Consider the following 17,587-nt stretch of genomic DNA (forward strand, 5'->3'; position numbering starts at 1 on the left):
AGCGCTGCCTACTAGCTCTTACATTAGTAGCCAAGGAAACAGCAAGTATAAACCTGAATCAGAGCTTTAGAGAAGAAATGTGCCTGTTATCTTAAAAAAGTGATATTTAATAACCCGATCCTTTTACATTTAAGCTGAAAAGGCTTTTAAAGAGGAATTGGAAATGCCTCGTCACGATTGACCCGATTGAGTCTTTTATGGCTTTTTACGACTGTAGTGTTGGGCTTTGCAACGTTTCACTGCTGCACATTTGTTGCTACTGCAAATAAATAAAAGCGCACTTCTAAAAAAGTGGCATGGAGCACTGGTTCGCAGCTCCTTGACAAGAATATGTCAGTGACTCGTATAATTTGCAGCTTATTCATATTCCTCCTGGATTCTCGCATTGCTTTTAAGGTCCCGACATTGTCTGTCATCCTCCCCCCTCTGAGTTTCTCACTGTCATCTTCACAGTCTTCACAGAAAAGGCTGTGTAATGCAATCTGTAAACGTGTTAGACATTTTTGCCAATAACAAGCACTCTGATGACTGCCTAACAATGTTGTTTACATTTTAATTGTTGCACTCTGGCACCGTAATGGAGAGGCTTCCTTTTTGTGTGTGTATGTGTCATGTTTCACGTCTTTTGTTGTCAGGTCTTTAACTAAGCTGCGAAGCGTGAGCTTTTTTGAATTTACCACACTGGTGAGAGATCTGTCAGCAGTGCTGGAAGTTCCTGCCAGCACTTTAAATCATTCAAGCCTTTCAAGACTTTCTGTCATCTTTGCACTTCTGTCCGCCCTGAGGTCAAACGCAACAATAACTCACCTGCAAACTTGGCCTCAGAGCGTTGAATCTTGTCATTTATTGCCTAAACAAAGACAGTCTATCCGGGCTCGACGTAGTAAAAGTTCCTGTTATCAGAAATATTTCTGCCAGAAACACTGAGTTAGTCATAAGTTTGCTCTGGCGCTGAAGGTCGACCAGAAGAACGGACCCGTTTAAGCTGTCGGAAGCAGAAAAAAATAGAAAAATCTGTCACTTGATTCTTCATCTGATGCTTGTGAAGCATTAACACCACCTCTTGTAGATGAATGAAGTCTTGGTGACATTTCTTTTTTCTTTCTAATTAACTTAATGTGACCCACTCGTACTATGTAATAAAACTGCATTTGAGCTAGAGCCTCCTATGGTCTTTTCCATTACTCGTAGCCCCTGACATAGACATCATCATGCTGTTTTCTGGCATTTTACCCAAAACTGCATCATCTGCTGGATCATGCTGCTCTAGCTGAACATTATGCCTCCTTCTGAAATTGTTCACTAGAGGGTGCCGTGCACAAATTTGGTGCAGAGAGTGGCAGTATGGAGCCACTACCCTAATATACCTATCGCACTCCTTACGGACTCATGATATAAATATTTTTATCCACTTGTATTATCATCATTGCTAAACAAATATGTGTTCTAGCAATTTCTATTAAAGCCTGAGGTTTTTTATTATTATTATCTTTATTTATTTTGCCTTTTTCAGTTTTATTACACACTCTGCAGGCTTTCATTTATAGCAGGTGTGGTTAAACTTTACATAGAAGGGAAGTAAAGCACTTTATTCTCACGTCCTGCTGGAAATACTGTTATTTTGCTTGTGACGTGATGTGTCGCAGTCATATCAGAGTTTCGATTGGCCCAAACATGGCTGGCAGTAGAGACACAACTGCTCATTTTATAGGTTCCTATGAGTATATCCACAGTTTGTTTGTTTTTTGGTATTATAGAAGAATTTTATAATTTATAGCGAAATATTATTGTGAGACCCTTTATACTGAATGAACTGCTGGAACCCTGGATGGTGTTTTAGTGGCAATTCACATCACAAATAAATAACATAAGTGGAAATTACAAAATAGGTTTATTCATATAAACAGCTACAAAATTCTACTAAACAGGGAGTTTTCTTTTTTTGTTGTTCAGGAGGAGGCAAAGTGTATTGTTACACTGTTTCACAAAAGTATTATCAAATGACATACAAACAAATAAGTTAATCTGTATTCTTCACAAAGCTCTTCTGAGTTTATAGAGCTCCCTCTGTCTGTAAGAGGAGGCACAGCTATCCTGAGATTCACAGGGTTGTTTTTTTTTTTATTTGTTCAAACTTACATGACCTTCCAAGAATATAGTTTCTATGTGTATCCATCATTGTGTATTTATTTGTCCCACACCCTCCTACAAAGGGAAGTCCCAAATGGCTTCTTATTTACACGCTGCGGAGCTGTGAAGACTGAGACTAACGCTGCATAGATGAGTCATTCACACCACCAGAAACATGACTCTTTCCTTCTTTTCTTTTTTCATTTCAGGGCTCCCAAAGTGACAGAGTCTTTCCCCTCGCCGGAGTATGGGAGAGAGGAACGTTTCGTGTTGGCATAGGAGGCGTACAGGGGGGCAGAGGAGGTTGAGGAAGAGGAAAAGCGGGGCAGGGTGGACGTAGAGGAAGGGAAGCCTGGGGCCGGCCTCTCGGGAGGGTAACAGGCCGGAGAGGAAGACCTGCCCCTGCTTTGTAGGCTGCTGCTGCTATTCTGCAGAGGAGAGCTGGAGGTTTTTGGACCATGTGTGAGAGAAGATGTTGACGAGCTGGAGAGAGGTGAGGTCCTGATGTTGTAACCTAGGACGCCCGTACTCATGAGAAACTCCCTGGAGCCGTAGGCTGGCGGAGTTGGTCCCCGGGAGCCCAGAGGTCGAATGTTGTCCGGTGGTAAACTTCTCCTGCTTGGGATGTCATAGATCCCCATATCAGGGCTGAAGAGCGCCTGGGTCCTCACCTGGCGACGGAGCATCCTCTCCCGCTCCTCCAGCTCCCGTCTCTCATGAATAGAAGCCATGATGGCTTTTGAAAAGTTATCATAGCGCGCAGCAGCAGACAGCGGAGGTGTCATGTCTGGAGGAATGAGATCCCGAAGACTACCTCGAGGACTCTGAGAAGCAGCATCTCGCATCGCCAAACCCAAAGGTGGGACATCTCGCGACATTACGCTTTGGGATGCAAGGTCTCTTGGCAACAGCCCTTGGAAAGCAGGAGAAGGGACTCTTTGAATAAAACCTTGGAAAGAAGGCGAGGCATCCCTGGAGGTTAGACCCTGCAAAGAAGGTGAGGGATCTCGAGGCTGAGGAGACTGTCTGCTGATGCCCATAAACACGGGACTGTATGTGCGAGGATGCGACCGCTGCAGGTTCCCGTCTGTGCCCAGGGTCATAAAGTGATGGGGGTAGCTGACTGGAGGGGCCCCTCTCTGAGCCATGGCCTGAGGGTCTGTAGGAATGACATTATCATAGGAGATGCTGCTGCTGCTGGTGTTGTGGTTGGCCAGCAGGCTGGAAGAGGACAGGATGCCAGGCCGGGGACTGGATTCCAAATTGTCAGCATGCATGGCTGGCAGCTGGGATTTGCTGCCACTGCGACTGGTGTGTTTCAGGGTGAGAGAACGGGAGTTCAGCGGCAGAGAGTTGAGCTGCAGCGAGCTGGAGACAGCGCTGGTCTGGAGGGAAGGCTGGACAGGCAGGCTGGCCTGTTGGCTGCATCTCACAGGGCTTCCTTTAGACTCAGAGTGGAGGTCAGGACCTTTGTTGCTCCCTTGCTGATCTGACGTCTTCAGCAACTTAAGCACAACAATACAAAACAGACAGCAGAGTCTTTCAGACACAAATCAAAACCAAAACTTATATACTGAGGAATAAACTCTGAAAGTCACCTGTTCTGGAGGAACAGGCGATGATCCTCTGGATATAGCCTCAAGGACAGGTCGTAGCTGTGGCACGGTGGGAATAGATGCAGGAAGGACGGTTTTATTATGATGCCCCGGATCTAAAAAAGAAGTCAGCTTCAGATTAATGGCATGCAACAGCAAACGTATGGAATAAAACCGCCAATGCATCTGAGCAAAGATGGCTTAAAGGAGTTCTTGGTTTTTCATCATCAACAAATCCCATGGAAAAAAATAAAAAACAAACCAACAGTGCATTAGTTTGTCTCTAAATACTTTCCATAATCTCTCTAAAGCACACACGCCAAAAGCCCTCTGATAGATAATATAGATGTAAACCTATGAAAAGTGGGTCACAAGTTTCCATTTTACCGATTTCGAAAACCAAAAGTACTTCCAATAACAGAAGATGTATCTTTTTAAAAAAGACTTGATAAAAAAAAAACCTTTTAAGATGTAATTATTGCACATTTGGTGCAGTAATCATTGCAGTTTGCACAGGAAGAAGAGTATGAGCCCACAATCCAACAGTACATGTTTATTTATCAAATTATAATTAAGTCCTCAAAGTGTCCCTCTTTTCTCTTACTTAATTAAAAAAAATGTTACAAAAAATGTGGCCGCTTCACTTTACAGATGCATGCTTATCACAGGATATAAGCATATGTGTCATTTTAAATTACCATCCATGGCAGCTACTTGGCTCTTCAACAGACCGTGGTCTGGTTTCGGAGGCAGCGGCGGTGGAGTTTTCGGTTGTTTGATGTCTGACAGCTTGACAGCTCCGGTTGAGGTTTGCTGGCAGAAGAAAAAAAAAGCCAGAGACATGAGAGATATAGCTCATACATCATATATCACTTGATAAGTGTGTGAAAATATTAAGCTCTTCGTGCTTACCTTATTCTGGAGACTCTGTATCCCGTTGCCTCTGACTTTCACTGGCATCTGCCTTTCAATTTCTGGCCTCAAAAACGGAGGCTGAATGTGGATGACTGCTTTCCTACAGGGCCTTGCTGTGTACCTGGTGTCCCAGGACAAAGACAGACAGCAAAACAAAGTTAGTTTAAAGGTTTAAATTAAGCAGAAGATGTAGGAGGAGAACGTTTCTTACTTTGGAGAAATGGGACTGCAAACTAGATGCTCCAAGTTGTTACAGCAGCCACGTGTAAAAGGGTTTACTCCTCCCTGAAACTTTCCAGTTACCTGTGAAAATATGAGGAAGTATATTAGAGTTTTTACGTGTATACATACAGTACTGTGCAAAAGTCATACATTTTGCTATGAAAATGGGAAATAGCTGCAGTGATTTATTGAAATGTGCAAACCTACATGGAAGCACAGTCTTCAGTAATAGTTCCCCAGGACTCTGAAGGACATCAAAGCTTTTGTTCTGCTCTCTGTCAACATGATCCCACACTGCTTCAGTAATGTTGAGGTCCACTGAAGAGGCCGATCCATAACTGATAGCGTTCAGTTGTGTGCTTTTATATCAAGCTATACTTTTATAGTAATAGCAGTGTGTTTTTGTCATGCTGAACAGTAAAGATTATTCCCAACACCAGCAACTGAAATACAGCCCAAACCATGACAGAGCCTCCACCGTGTTTTGCAGACAGCTGTAGACACTCAGTCTTGTTCCTCTCTCCTGACCTCCACACATATTGACAATTTAAACAACTTCTCATGTGGATTCATCACTCCATCAGCCACTGATTTCTAGTCTAGTTCTTGTGTAATTTGGCATACCTCAGCCTTTTCACCTTGTTTCTCTTCCTTAAGAATGGCTTCTTGAAAGCCAGCCTTGCACTGAGACCATTTCTGATGAGGCTTCAGTGAACAGCAAATGGATCAGCTGAAGGGTCAGATGCATCTCTCAGGTCCTGTGTCAGTGCTTTGCTATATTTTCACCTATTTCATACGGACCTGACTTTATGATACTTAATACTCCATCTGCTGTAAGTAGTTTTTAGACTTGCCTCTTCTGTACTTCTATACTATTTTATGCTTGTCAAACTGTGTTATCTTTGGCATTTTTCATAGACTCGGCTAAAGAAATGGGAACAAATGATGTGCATTTGCCACAAGCTGCTAGTAACAAAGCACAGATACAGTTTAAAACTGATTCTTTGCCAAGTTGTCTGTCTTATGTAGATAGTTAGGTGCTTTTTTACACTTGGACAATTTATAGGTCATTGTTCAGTGGCTTAACAATATTTTTTAAAAGAAACATTCCTCTGGAAATAGTCAGTTAAAAGCCCTGGACTGAAAATAATTGAAGACAATCAGCCCTTGTCCAAAGGGAAAGTTTGAAAGACCCTCAGAAAACATGGAGAACTATTGCTTCAAGACAACTTTAAAAATTAAAATTCTGGCTCCTTGGAAGTAAATGACTTTTGCACAGAATTGTACAATACAACATCATTAAGTCCTTCAGTTTCATTCATATGCTTCTATGTTCCCAACAGTAATGTACATGTATGGAAAAAACTGACTTGTTCATTGGTGGTTCGTCCTCTGGATACCAGATACAAGTGGAATCCAGTGAGACCGAGGACAGGGATCAGAAACAGCCCCGATATACTGATCACTACCAAACTGGGAAAAGCAATGATAAGGAAAACTACTTCTAGTTAGAATCAGTTAGACAAAATAGTCAAAATATGCAAGCAAAGATAGCTGCACACATATATTGAGTGTGCATAAGGATACGTGACAGTGCAGTGCAGCTTCCATAATTCATCCATGTGGTGCAGCACGTATATGAGGCCAAAAGTGAAGACACCAATCATGTGAAAAGTCAGTGACAAGAGAAACAGAAAGAAGTAGCGGTAGTTTCGCCTCCCGATGCAGTTGTTCACCCAGGGACAGTGATGATCAAAGTCCTGAAAGATTGAGAAAGGGGGAAAAATACTAAAAATCAGTTTTTCGCTGGTATGGTGTAGAACAGTTTGTATGTATGTATGTAGCATGAAACAGTATCCCGTACTGCAGCATTTATGGCTTAAGCTAATTTGCGATGCTGATTCAAAACAGGGCCTTTAAAATGCAAAAAGCACACAAGTACACCGAAAATTCTATAAAACACGAGCTACACAACAGAAATATAAAGACACAAAGCTCACAGCACAATAAAAACACAGAAAATGAGAGAAAAAATAAAAAAGGCAGCTATAGAACAGTAATACCTGCTGTGCTTTGTAAACACATACTTTTCAGTAGATGCTGTCTGAGCCCGTTTTTCAAATTGTATTTCTACTGAGTCCACAAAGGATCTGAGGAAAGGATTAACCTGATTAATGAGATCTCTCCCTCTCTCTCTCCAACACCCTCTGGCCATCATTCACCCTGCAGAAATCCCCCTTATTGACTTTCCTCCCGACACACTGCTACACTCACTCAGAAGCAACAACTCATTTTCCCTCTTGATCTGTCCCTCCGTGCCTTCCACACCCTTATCACACAATTCCTCCATTTCAATTTCCCACCGCATTTGTTTTTGTGTTTTTTGGTTTTTTACCCTCTCAATCATCTAGTTTTTCTTCCGCTCACCTCCACACAGTGATCACAGATGCTGCAGTGGGAGCAGCGTGGAGGTCTGTAGAAATGGCAGGACGCGCACCACTTCATCCGCACCTGGACGCCCTTCACGTTCACGTTCTTGTACAGCGGAGCGCGGAACTCATCATCCTTGTCTTCATCCTCGCTGGCTGGGAAACAAGATGTGAAGTTGCTAAAATAAAACTCCCAAATAAACTAGTGATCTAGTCTGCTGTAAACATAATAAACATGACCCCTTCGCTTTGATTACTAACCCACTGGGAGCACGCCGGCATCCATAAAGGTTGCCATGGTAAAGTTGGCCAGCACGAAAAGGAAAAGGACGGCACAGCATGGCGGCACCGCAGGGCAGATGGTCAGAGCCAGCCACGGGCACCTGAACACAAACACACACATGAGAATATTCATAAACACAATTTCCTGCAGTTGCACTTATGCAAATCCAAATTCCAGCTGTAATAACTGGATGGGTGTTTTTGAGCCCTGCAAGCATGCAACACTTAGAGGTTAATTTTAACGCAGCTATCAAAATTTTAAAAAAAAGAAAACGATTGTAAGGGATCATCTTCATCCCATTTATTGTGATGAGAGCTGTGGATTCCAAAAGTAATTGTTTACAGTGACAGATAAGCATGTATTAGCGTGTGCTCAGCAGTGCCCACAACAGGAGATTAAACGATGGAGGTCTCTCCTTGCACAGAATCCTTCTGCACCTTGTGCCTCGTTACACAGCAGGGTTTGAACGATAGATAACTTTCATTACCGAATAATCTGTCGATGACTTTTGAATCGTTTACTCTTTAAAAAGTCAGAAAATAGAACGACAGCCACCGCGACATCCCTGATCCCAGCACAATGATGTGAAAGTTAGTGTCTATGTGATGAGGCAAAACAAAAAAAGCTGCAGATAATTACCCTACTAACTCATTAAATGTTCAGCCCTCTAACAACAGCCTGCACACTGCTACTAGACAGAGAACTACAATAAAGGGTGGCTCATATGGATATAACTATTAATATTATAACTATAATAAGCAATTAAATGGACAGAAAAAATGTCAAAAGAAGATTTGGCGGATTTAACGTTAAGTTGGATTTTGATCTGTTTAATTGCATAAAATGTTGCAAACTATGAGCGCTACTAACTAATTAAAACCGTTGTGAATGATTCTACTCTACTGCATGAGATTAGAGCGAGAGAGAGACTAATATCCACTGGATTATGTTAGCAGTGTTTGATTGAACATCAGTTGATTGGACTATCTACTCTATGAGTCTTTTGCTTATGGATTTATCAGTATGGGTTCAGATCAATAATAAAATACTATAACATGATGTATCTTTTAGGACTGAAAGGGAAAACGTGTCAAAACAGGTTACGTGATTTATTTATTTATTTCGAACATGACTTCATGGAACATAGTTGATTAAAAACGAAGTCTGATTTAAAGTGAAAACGCCACAAAATTAAGAGTCCTCCAATCCCCAAACCCCCCTCTCAAACCTACCCACCAAACCCACACCCAGGCTGGTTTTAGGGCAGGGGTGGGGGAGGGGTCTCGCCCCGCAGGAGGAATGCCTGCTGATGCCATGCCAGCTGCAAACACAGTAATCCCTGGATTATGAACTCTGGATTACAGACAATTTCTGTCAGTCCAGTTCATTGTGGATTCCTCACATCAGATGCTTAACACACAGAATACGCAGTCAAGGCGACCATATATCACACAACATGATACTATATATTCTATAACATGGCATAAAGCCACTACATTTATTGTTGTGAGGGAACTTCTCACAAAACTTGCAATCCTTGTTCAGCGCTTTCAGAGCAAAACACGTCTTTTGAGATATGAAAAAATGCCGCACAATGAAAAGATTTGAATCTTAAAATATAAAAATATGTGAGAAAAACATTAAGGAGCAGAATACGAGCCTCCAGCCCACATAGTTTTTTAGGGATTTGTGTCCAAGTTCTTCTCACATAGTGTGGTCATGTTTCACGTCCTTAAACTGTCATAGTTTATTGGTTACGTTAAGCAGAGTAACACTGCTCATTGTCATTTGCAGTTATCTCTTAAATTACAAGCACAAACCACGTTTTAACCGAAGAGAAGCTAGATATGGACCAGACTGTAATGTGGATGCATCCACCAATTGATCTGAGACCATCTGGACCGCAGGGAGGGACAGTTCATTACGCCGCAGGCCCTACCTAATGAAACAGTCTGGGCAGGGGCGCTATTAAATCACGCAGAACAGTAAGCTGCTCTGCAATCTGCACACTGCGCTCATCCCTGCAGTGGGTCAGTGGCACGGCAGACACCACTCAGTCGGTCAAGCTGCAATTTCACTACTGCCAGTAGCCAGGGCTCCTTTTGTGAGCGCTGCAGTTACATAAATGACATCATAATCTGTCAGATTTCTAGAGACAATAGCCGTGCAGAAAATGCCGCTCGTGAATACATTCTCCACACGCAGTGTGAATGCATTTTTGCACCTTTAGCTTGGTGTTTTGAATTTCAGTGAAAAACTTAAAATAGCAATTTATCAATAAAATGTCAGATTAATGGGATCAGTACACTCAAAGGTTTTGGTAGTGCAGCATAAACTTGGTCTAGTATGACCGTGAGAGGCTGAAGGTGATCAGCCAACTTTGAAAAGTCTTTACTGTGTAAGTTATTTAAGCGTTAAGCATATTATAACTGTCTTCGTTTGACTATTGTGAAATAGTCAACTGCTGCTAATAAGCAGATCACATGCAAGATCTTGAGAAATTTAAAACCAGGATTTTTGGAGTTAGGGGCCCATTTAAGCAACTGTAGCTTTTTTAAATGTCAGTATTTGTCAATGCAAAAATGCTTGCATCCTAGCAGACTGGAACACAGCACAAGGGGGATTTCTGCTGCTCTTTCTCATTTCTGCTCTTTGTTGGTGGTCTGGCAGTGTTCAACAATGCACCACACCTTAAACACTGACCCAAACAAAAGTTCACGGTCAGAGGAACAAAAGCAGGAAACCGGTTAACTGGTGAATTTTATCAGGCAAAGGAAGACAAAGGAGCCGCCACGGATATAAAGGTCGTCCTCTGACACTCCCAAAGCCCGACTGGAAACAGAAATGAATGTATGCATGCTGGTACTGCTAATGCTCATAGAGAGCTGCTGACGCTGATAATTGCATGAATATTAGCAGATGAAAGGAGATGTGGCTGCAGGGTAACTGCGATTTCTGGAGAGGAATTTTCATGTCACCTTGCTCTGGTTTAAAAGCTAAAAACACTTTAAAAACATGAACAATGATACTGTGAATGTGCACGTGAGCACACACAAAGGACATAACTTCAAGGGTGCAAGGCCGTCCTGGCTGGTATTCTCTAACTACTGTGTGTTTCCATGATTCACAGGAACCAAAACGATGATGTTATGGCAGATGACAACGATGTCCCTTTGATTCAGTGTTACAGGGGACGGGCTGAACAGAGTGCAGCACCTGTCCATCTCTGCTTTTCGAGGAAAAAATATATGATAAACAAGCTATTTAACCGGCAGTCCACAAAACTCAGTGTCTGCTGTTTATTCCTCAAACAAGATGTTTCTGCTTAAGGCAGTTGTGAGTGACCTTTAAGTCTGCTTTAGCTGCATGCAGTATGTACGACCGCACAGCTAGAAGAGCATTTTAGACACTTACATTAAATTGCACAAATAATAACAAAATGTTATACTGTTGGTCGGTAAGACAGACATATTGTTTTGTTGTTTATCTAAAGATTGGGATACAGTCTGTGGGATTCAGAGGTCCTGTGGTCAGAATATGTCGATCTCTGTTCTGCAGAAATGTGATAATTAATTAAAAGTGTATGTTATAAGGTCGCTTCAGCTGACTTGCACTCACTTTCAATCACTTGCAGTGTCCTAGTTTTGCTGGTTTGGCATTGCAGTCCCAATTAAGCAGTCTCTTTTCAATCTATCATGTCAGGAGTTCATCGACTTCTTTTTTCTCTCATAGGATATAGATGGTCTGCAGGGATGCTCAAGAGTTTCTGGCCTATGAGCTCTATGTCTCTATACGTCTCAGGCCTGAAGAGTTTTCCCCGTTTGCAACATCTCTGTATTCTAACATTTAAAAACTTCTGAATAAAGGAAATCATTCCACATTAAAACACTCCATAATAAGAATGCAATACAGAGACAATGATCAGCCCCAGCATCAAAAAACACTGAGCATTGCAGTTGATTTTACTTTGATATGCAGCACCCACTTAAACACTGTTGCACCCCACCCACCAATGGGAATGATGCTCCAACAGCACCAACCTCACACAGCTGTACAATGTGACCATAGACTGTATATAAAAGAAGGACATGGCTTCCGTGTGTGAGAGGTGAAGCCAATGCATTTCCCACATCCCATGATGCACTGAATGTTTCTTCTTCACTCAGCTCTTTTCACTGTGTGTGTGTTAATAAAAAACTTTGCATTTAATCATTAGTTATTATTAATCTCTGACTCTCTTCCACAGTGTGTCTTTTGTCCTGTTTTCCTCCCCTCACCCCCAGATGGGAGAGTTGAGGCTGAAATTTATGGTTTTCGGGGGGGTTTTATGGTTAACTCAGTCTTTTCCCGTGTTGTAGTTGTGTGTCTTATTTTGAAAGAAATATTTACACGTTACCATAGCGACCAGAGAGCATTAAGGGGCAGAGAGGAGGATGTTACTCTCAATGTTGTTGGTGCATTTCAGGAGGACGCTGCTAATAAAGTTACACAATTACACAGTGAATTTGCATTTACTATTATATTTACAAAATACCACAGTGTTTGTCTAGGTCGTATCATTTTATTTAGTTCTATTTATCCGCGACACCTTAATCACCAGTCCGTGAAAATTTTGTCGGACATTAAACCACTCCACGGTGCAAAAAAGGTTGGGGACCGCTGCTTTAAAGAGGGCCTAACTTGTGGGTGACATGGTGCCACTGTATGCCCCTTGTTTTTTAAGTTAGATCTGAGCTAACACACCAAGGCCAAAATGCTCGGCTTGAGGCTTAAAAGCTGGACTTCACAAACCAGTGGGTGGCCTAATGGCAGCTGTGTCTATGTATGTGTATAGACAAATCTCAAAAATTACTCAAGAGCAGAGCCCAGTCTCCTCAACCTCCAACAATCCCAAATCCAATCCAACTGACCATCCACAAGGTGTACCAAAACAAACCAGAGACTCCACTCCTCAACACACATGACCCAAAGGTTCAGCTGTCAATGTTCTGGTGCCAGCACCACAGGATACCCCTAAAGGTCACTTATTCATGCCCTAAATAATTAGATCTCCTTCAGAAGTACAGGAAGAACCGAAAATATTAGGCAGATGGTTTTAATGTTGTGGCTGATCCACCCACACGGATTTCTACAGCTACATCTCTGCAGATTAACCAGATTAAAGGTGCATAGTTTTAAACAGGAGAGCAAGAATTTAATTTTCACATTCTTCTAAAGCAAGGATATTTAAAACATTTCAGTCACATACACAGGAAAAATATTGCAGGAAACTATCAAAGAAAAAGGAATTGCAAAACTATCCCTTCGCATTTACAGTAAACATTTTCACTTATTCGGACTCTTATCTCCAAATAACCTATTGTGAACTCAAAGATTGCAGACTTGGTTTTCCCAGATGGGGGATGACATGACATCAACCAGAGGAATCTAATCCCATACCCCCAATCTGGTGTCAGATTCCAGTGGAAACAGTGCACAGCCTGAGAATAGAGAGAAAAACTAGGGCAGATATGGCTACAGAGATTGAGGGGTCAGAAGGCTGACATATAGCCTATGATGTGGGAGCCTGCAGAAAGTCAATGATGAATATGGAAAAGCTTTATTATTTAGTGCATTAGTATTACTTTGTAGTTCTCTGTGTAGCTTTGAAATGTTTGGACAAATTACACAAATTTATAGTCATCGTTTAAATTGGATTCTCAGGGTATTATAGAATATTATATTCAAATTTGGCTTGGGTGGAGTCTTTTCAGTCTTGGACATAACCTCAATTTCCTCACAAATAGGTCAAAGCCAGTATGACTGAAACATCATCTCTAACATCTCTATTGCATATTTAAAACTATATTTTCTTTAGTTTGTCACATATTGCGAGAAACCTTGCAGTGAATTTCCAGGGCTTTTGCAAGAGGGGTAGCCTCTTTTGATTTCCTTTAGCTAAATTTATGACACATATGGGTCACGGTGACACACTGAGACATGCTGATTGTGGGTGGCTTATCCCGTAAAGTAACTGTGCTCACACTTGGGTCCTTAGGGTGCACCGGGCAGGCGCCCAGACCCAAGTCCAAACTGCCAGCTAACCAGGTCAGATGTTAGCAGCCCCGGCGGGTCTGCCAGCAGAGTGAAGACAGTGCAAAGGAGAGGAAATTTTGCTCTTTTTTTAACAGCTTCTTGGATTTTCAAAATAAAATGTTAATTTAAAAACGGGAGAATAAAAGTGGAGTAAATTGCATTCAGTTTAATAATCTTTAGCTGTGCCAGAGAGGACACTGGGGGTATGTGTGATATTTTTCTAACGCTTAAACAGATCTATTTGATATTTAGTAGCTGTGGATGACAGGTGTCTGAATGCATGGCTCAGCTGAATGATCCGTGCAGTAAAACACCAGTTTCCCGTGACTCTTTCGTACTTACGTGAAGACGAAGAACAGGGAGGAAGAGCCGACCAGGAGGCAGGCGGCCGTGCACACCGGGATGAAGGCGCTGGGTTTCAGCGAGTCGGCGCCGCTGGCGGGCATCCTGTCCTCTCCACGCTCATCAGTGTCTCATACCGACGAAACGCACGGCGAATACACCGCAAAAGTCCCTGCTGGTTTGTTTGCAAAGCCCTTCATAAATCGACAATCAACGACAATCATAGTTAAGGGGTGAGGAAGAAGAAAAAAAGCCCGAAAGCTCAAAAAAACAAAATACAAATAAAAGCCCGCAGAGCCGCTCCTCACTCCTGCGTCCCGGTTGGTCTGTCCCGGCCGCCAGCAGCGCACAGATGCCGCCTCTCGTCTGTCCCAAAGGTGGTGCTTTTACTCATCAATGACGTGAAGCACTACTACACTTGGCCGACTGAGACCCCCTGCTGTGATCTCATGAACTACTTCTTTTCCTCCAGTTCTCCCACCATTGTTGCACATGACCACTGCTGCTCATACCAGTGCTTAATAACACCACTGAAATAAGATCGGTGAAGGGTTTGCAGTGATGAAGTTAGTAAGTTATTTACTGGTGCGTGTAAGAAATTCGTTCATTTTCACTTAAAAAATTCACTAAAAAATTCTTTGCCTTGTCTTGAAGGCTTTTCAGGGGTGTTTCCACTAGGCAGGAGAGGGCGTGAGGGAGGGGGTCCCGGAAATCGCAATAATCAGAAATTAATTGTGCCCTGTGTCCTTTTACAGATTTATTACGTTAAAGTGGCAATCATTTTGTATTGATTTGTAAAGTGAAAAAAACAGCATTTAGTCGTTATATCTACGATAAAAATTTGTTTAAAGGACCACATGCGCAAAAGTGTCATTCCACATAATGAGTATGTGTAGGGGCAATTTTCAAAATCGTGCACACTGTATTATTTTAGCTTTGTAACCAATTATCTTAGTTTCTTGCTGAGTAATTTGAGCTATAATAATGCAATTTATCAGCAGATTAATAAAAAAAATACATCTTTAAAAACTGGGGGGAGGGGCTGGTGCCACCTCTACCCCACCAGACACGCCCCTGCTGTGGTTTAACCAGGAAGACCAAGGGATTAGAAGATTTAAGGATGCACAACAGTTATATTTTCAAGATTTAGCAGGCAGAGGCAGAAACTTTGTAAAATTAAAAGGACAATGTTCCTTCTCTAATCGTTAAAAAAAATCATGGAGAAAATCACAAAGTCTAGCTACAGTACAAAAGATGATAATTAGGACACTTTTGTCATGATTTCCTACGCACCAAAGATTAGTGCCGATAAACTCTCAACTGCTGGCAGGAATTCGTTCGGTCAGAGCTCCATTCACATGTCTTTGAACAAGCTTTACTTGGATTGTTGGGAAATTATGCATTTGGTGCCCGGGGATGACTGAGTGTTTCTGTTCTTTGTCTCCATATGATGTCAATTATCAGAGGACTCACAGCTTTGGCTGCTGGCCCTTTAATCTCACTGTTTGTTCACTGAACTTTCAGATTTGGCTTTGGATTTACCTCTTTCTGTGTTTTACTCAGATGGCAGTTTCTATAATCTACCAGGGGAAGTTTCCTGGGAAGGCATGACATGAGAAACACACGTCCATCTCAGTGGGACTGCACAATGAAAGCTCCATGGGGTTGGGCCATTTCTCCCCTCCTCTATAAATGTCTAAAGCTAACAGCATCCTCCTCAGATTATATAAAGGTTGTGAAGCTCCCACACTGATCTAAAGGCTGACAAGTTGTTGCCTGATCTTGTGAAACAATGGAAGAGTTGATTGAAGCCATCATCAGAGCACTCATGTTTATTGCAGGGATCCTGGGAAACAACTGGCTGGCTATATGCTCCCTGCCCAGGCACAAATCCAGCATCCGCACAAACGAGGTCCTTTTCATCAATCTGGCCATCTCCAACCTCATCACCAACTACCTGGTGGACCTGCCTGACACCATGGCAGATTTTGCTGGGCGGTGGTTCCTGGGGAAGACCTACTGTGGAGTGTTTTGCTTCTGTGCTGGCCTCTCTGAAACCAGCAGCATCTTTACAACCTTCTTCATCAGTGTTTTCTGGCACCAGAAGCTGGTCGGCTCCCTGAAACGAGGCGGCGCACCGGTGCAGATGGACAGCCTGTGTCTCGTGGGCTGTCTGCTTGCTGGGAGCTGGATGGTGGCTGTGGTCTTCAGCGTCCCACACTTCTTCTTCTTCACACTGGAGGTGGCAAATGACAGCCACGAAGATTGCATAGAGATCTTCCCTAATCCAAATGCTAGGCAAATATATGAAGCAATTTATTTAACCCTGGCTAACGCTTTACCTATGGCTGGGATTGTATTCGCCAGTGCCCAGATTGTCATCACTCTGCTTCAAAACCACCAACGTATAAGGAGTCATAACTCTGATCAAACCAAGGAGATGGTTAAAGAGGAACGAAAGAGATTTGAGAGCAAACGCAACAAGGCATCGGTCAGCATCATCTCTGGTCCAACCACCTCAAAAGATCTCAGAGATTCTACATCTACAAACCACATTTATACAGGTGTGCCTGCTCCTTCCTCTCCAAACCGACAGCCATCGGGCCATAGTCTCCACAATGCTCCCCAGAACTGCAGCGTTGGAGCTCAGCCAAATCTCTCGAGGCCCTCTCAGATACCATCTAAACCCCATCCGAACTCAAGCACTCAGGTGAGAGCGGCCAAGAGCGTGGTGGCTGTAGCCAGCGTGGTGCTGGTATGCTGGCTGACTCATTTGCTTCTGCACATTACTAACAACATCCACACTTCATCAATAGTAGTGGAGGTGTCCAGCTACATCGCAGCCTCCTACACGTGCATCATTCCCTACATCTTCCTGCACGGAGTGAAAAAACTCACTTGCTCATCCAAAAGATAAAAAAGACACCCAGCTCTTTCTCTTGAGCCTCAGTGTACTCTCTTTTTACTCAGCTGTCCAACACATTATATCAAACCGCTTCACTGTTTATTCATCTGCATTTATTTATACATTTTATTTCTCCTGCACTATAAAAGGCTAGATCCAAATCGGTCAGCACACTGTTTTACAAAGAGGACAGAGGAGTCAGAACTCAGACCTATTTTAAGCAAATTTTTCGAAGGCTTTGCAATGCCCACAGTTGCCTCTAAACCTCTGAGAGAAGCACGATATCTTCAAGACCTCCTGACTATCATTTAAAGAGCAGAAAATTCAATATGACAAGTGGCCCTCACCTACTTAGAACAAGCTCTCTGGTCATTTCAGAGTGACAGAGTGTGAATAGTTTCACTGTGACTGGTTGTACGCTTAACAGAAGGTACTGTCATCTTTATTGTATCTGAGATTACATCGTCACAAATAAAAGATGGCTTTTTGCTTGTACCAACAGTTTGCCATATGTTCAGTTTGCTACTTTTCAGCTATAAAAACACATATCTGACAATCATGGGTCTAAAACAATCAAATGGAAAATGTTTACACATACTCCAGGAAAACCCTGTATTTGTTCTGGCTTAGGTTTCTACAAAAACATTCAAGCATTAGGAAAACAGATGCAAACCTTCAGACATTTTCCCTC

General features: G+C 42.5%; 2 protein-coding genes across 3 annotated transcripts; one reads left to right on the plus strand and one right to left on the minus strand.

Moving 5' to 3' along the window:
* Nucleotides 1–1,872: 1,872 nt before the first annotated feature.
* On the minus strand, nucleotides 1,873–14,400 carry zdhhc8a (zDHHC palmitoyltransferase 8a). 2 transcript variants are annotated; one of them, XM_076886503.1, is made up of 10 exons: nucleotides 13,992–14,400; nucleotides 7,553–7,674; nucleotides 7,290–7,443; nucleotides 6,450–6,622; nucleotides 6,233–6,335; nucleotides 4,852–4,943; nucleotides 4,638–4,761; nucleotides 4,424–4,538; nucleotides 3,729–3,841; nucleotides 1,873–3,635 (listed from the first exon to the last, which is right to left on the minus strand). In XM_076886503.1, the coding sequence occupies exons 2-10, from the start codon at nucleotides 7,630–7,632 to the stop codon at nucleotides 2,331–2,333; spliced, it is 2,259 nt and encodes a 752-aa protein (XP_076742618.1). In that variant the 5' UTR covers nucleotides 7,633–7,674; nucleotides 13,992–14,400; the 3' UTR covers nucleotides 1,873–2,330. The 2 variants fall into 2 exon arrangements, with proteins under 2 accessions (XP_076742618.1, XP_004538123.1); XM_004538066.4 differs by having other exon boundaries at nucleotides 7,290–7,447; nucleotides 13,992–14,397.
* Nucleotides 14,401–15,740: 1,340 nt separating this feature from the next.
* ora5 (olfactory receptor class A related 5) lies at nucleotides 15,741–17,245 on the plus strand. The gene has a single exon (XM_004538065.2). The coding sequence runs from the start codon at nucleotides 15,784–15,786 to the stop codon at nucleotides 16,906–16,908; it is 1,125 nt and encodes a 374-aa protein (XP_004538122.1). The 5' UTR covers nucleotides 15,741–15,783; the 3' UTR covers nucleotides 16,909–17,245.
* The last annotated feature ends 342 nt before the right edge of the window (nucleotides 17,246–17,587 follow it).

The sequence above is a fragment of the Maylandia zebra genome, linkage group LG7 (assembly GCF_041146795.1).
Source record: "Maylandia zebra isolate NMK-2024a linkage group LG7, Mzebra_GT3a, whole genome shotgun sequence".
NCBI classification, from domain to species: Eukaryota; Metazoa; Chordata; class Actinopteri; order Cichliformes; family Cichlidae; genus Maylandia; species Maylandia zebra.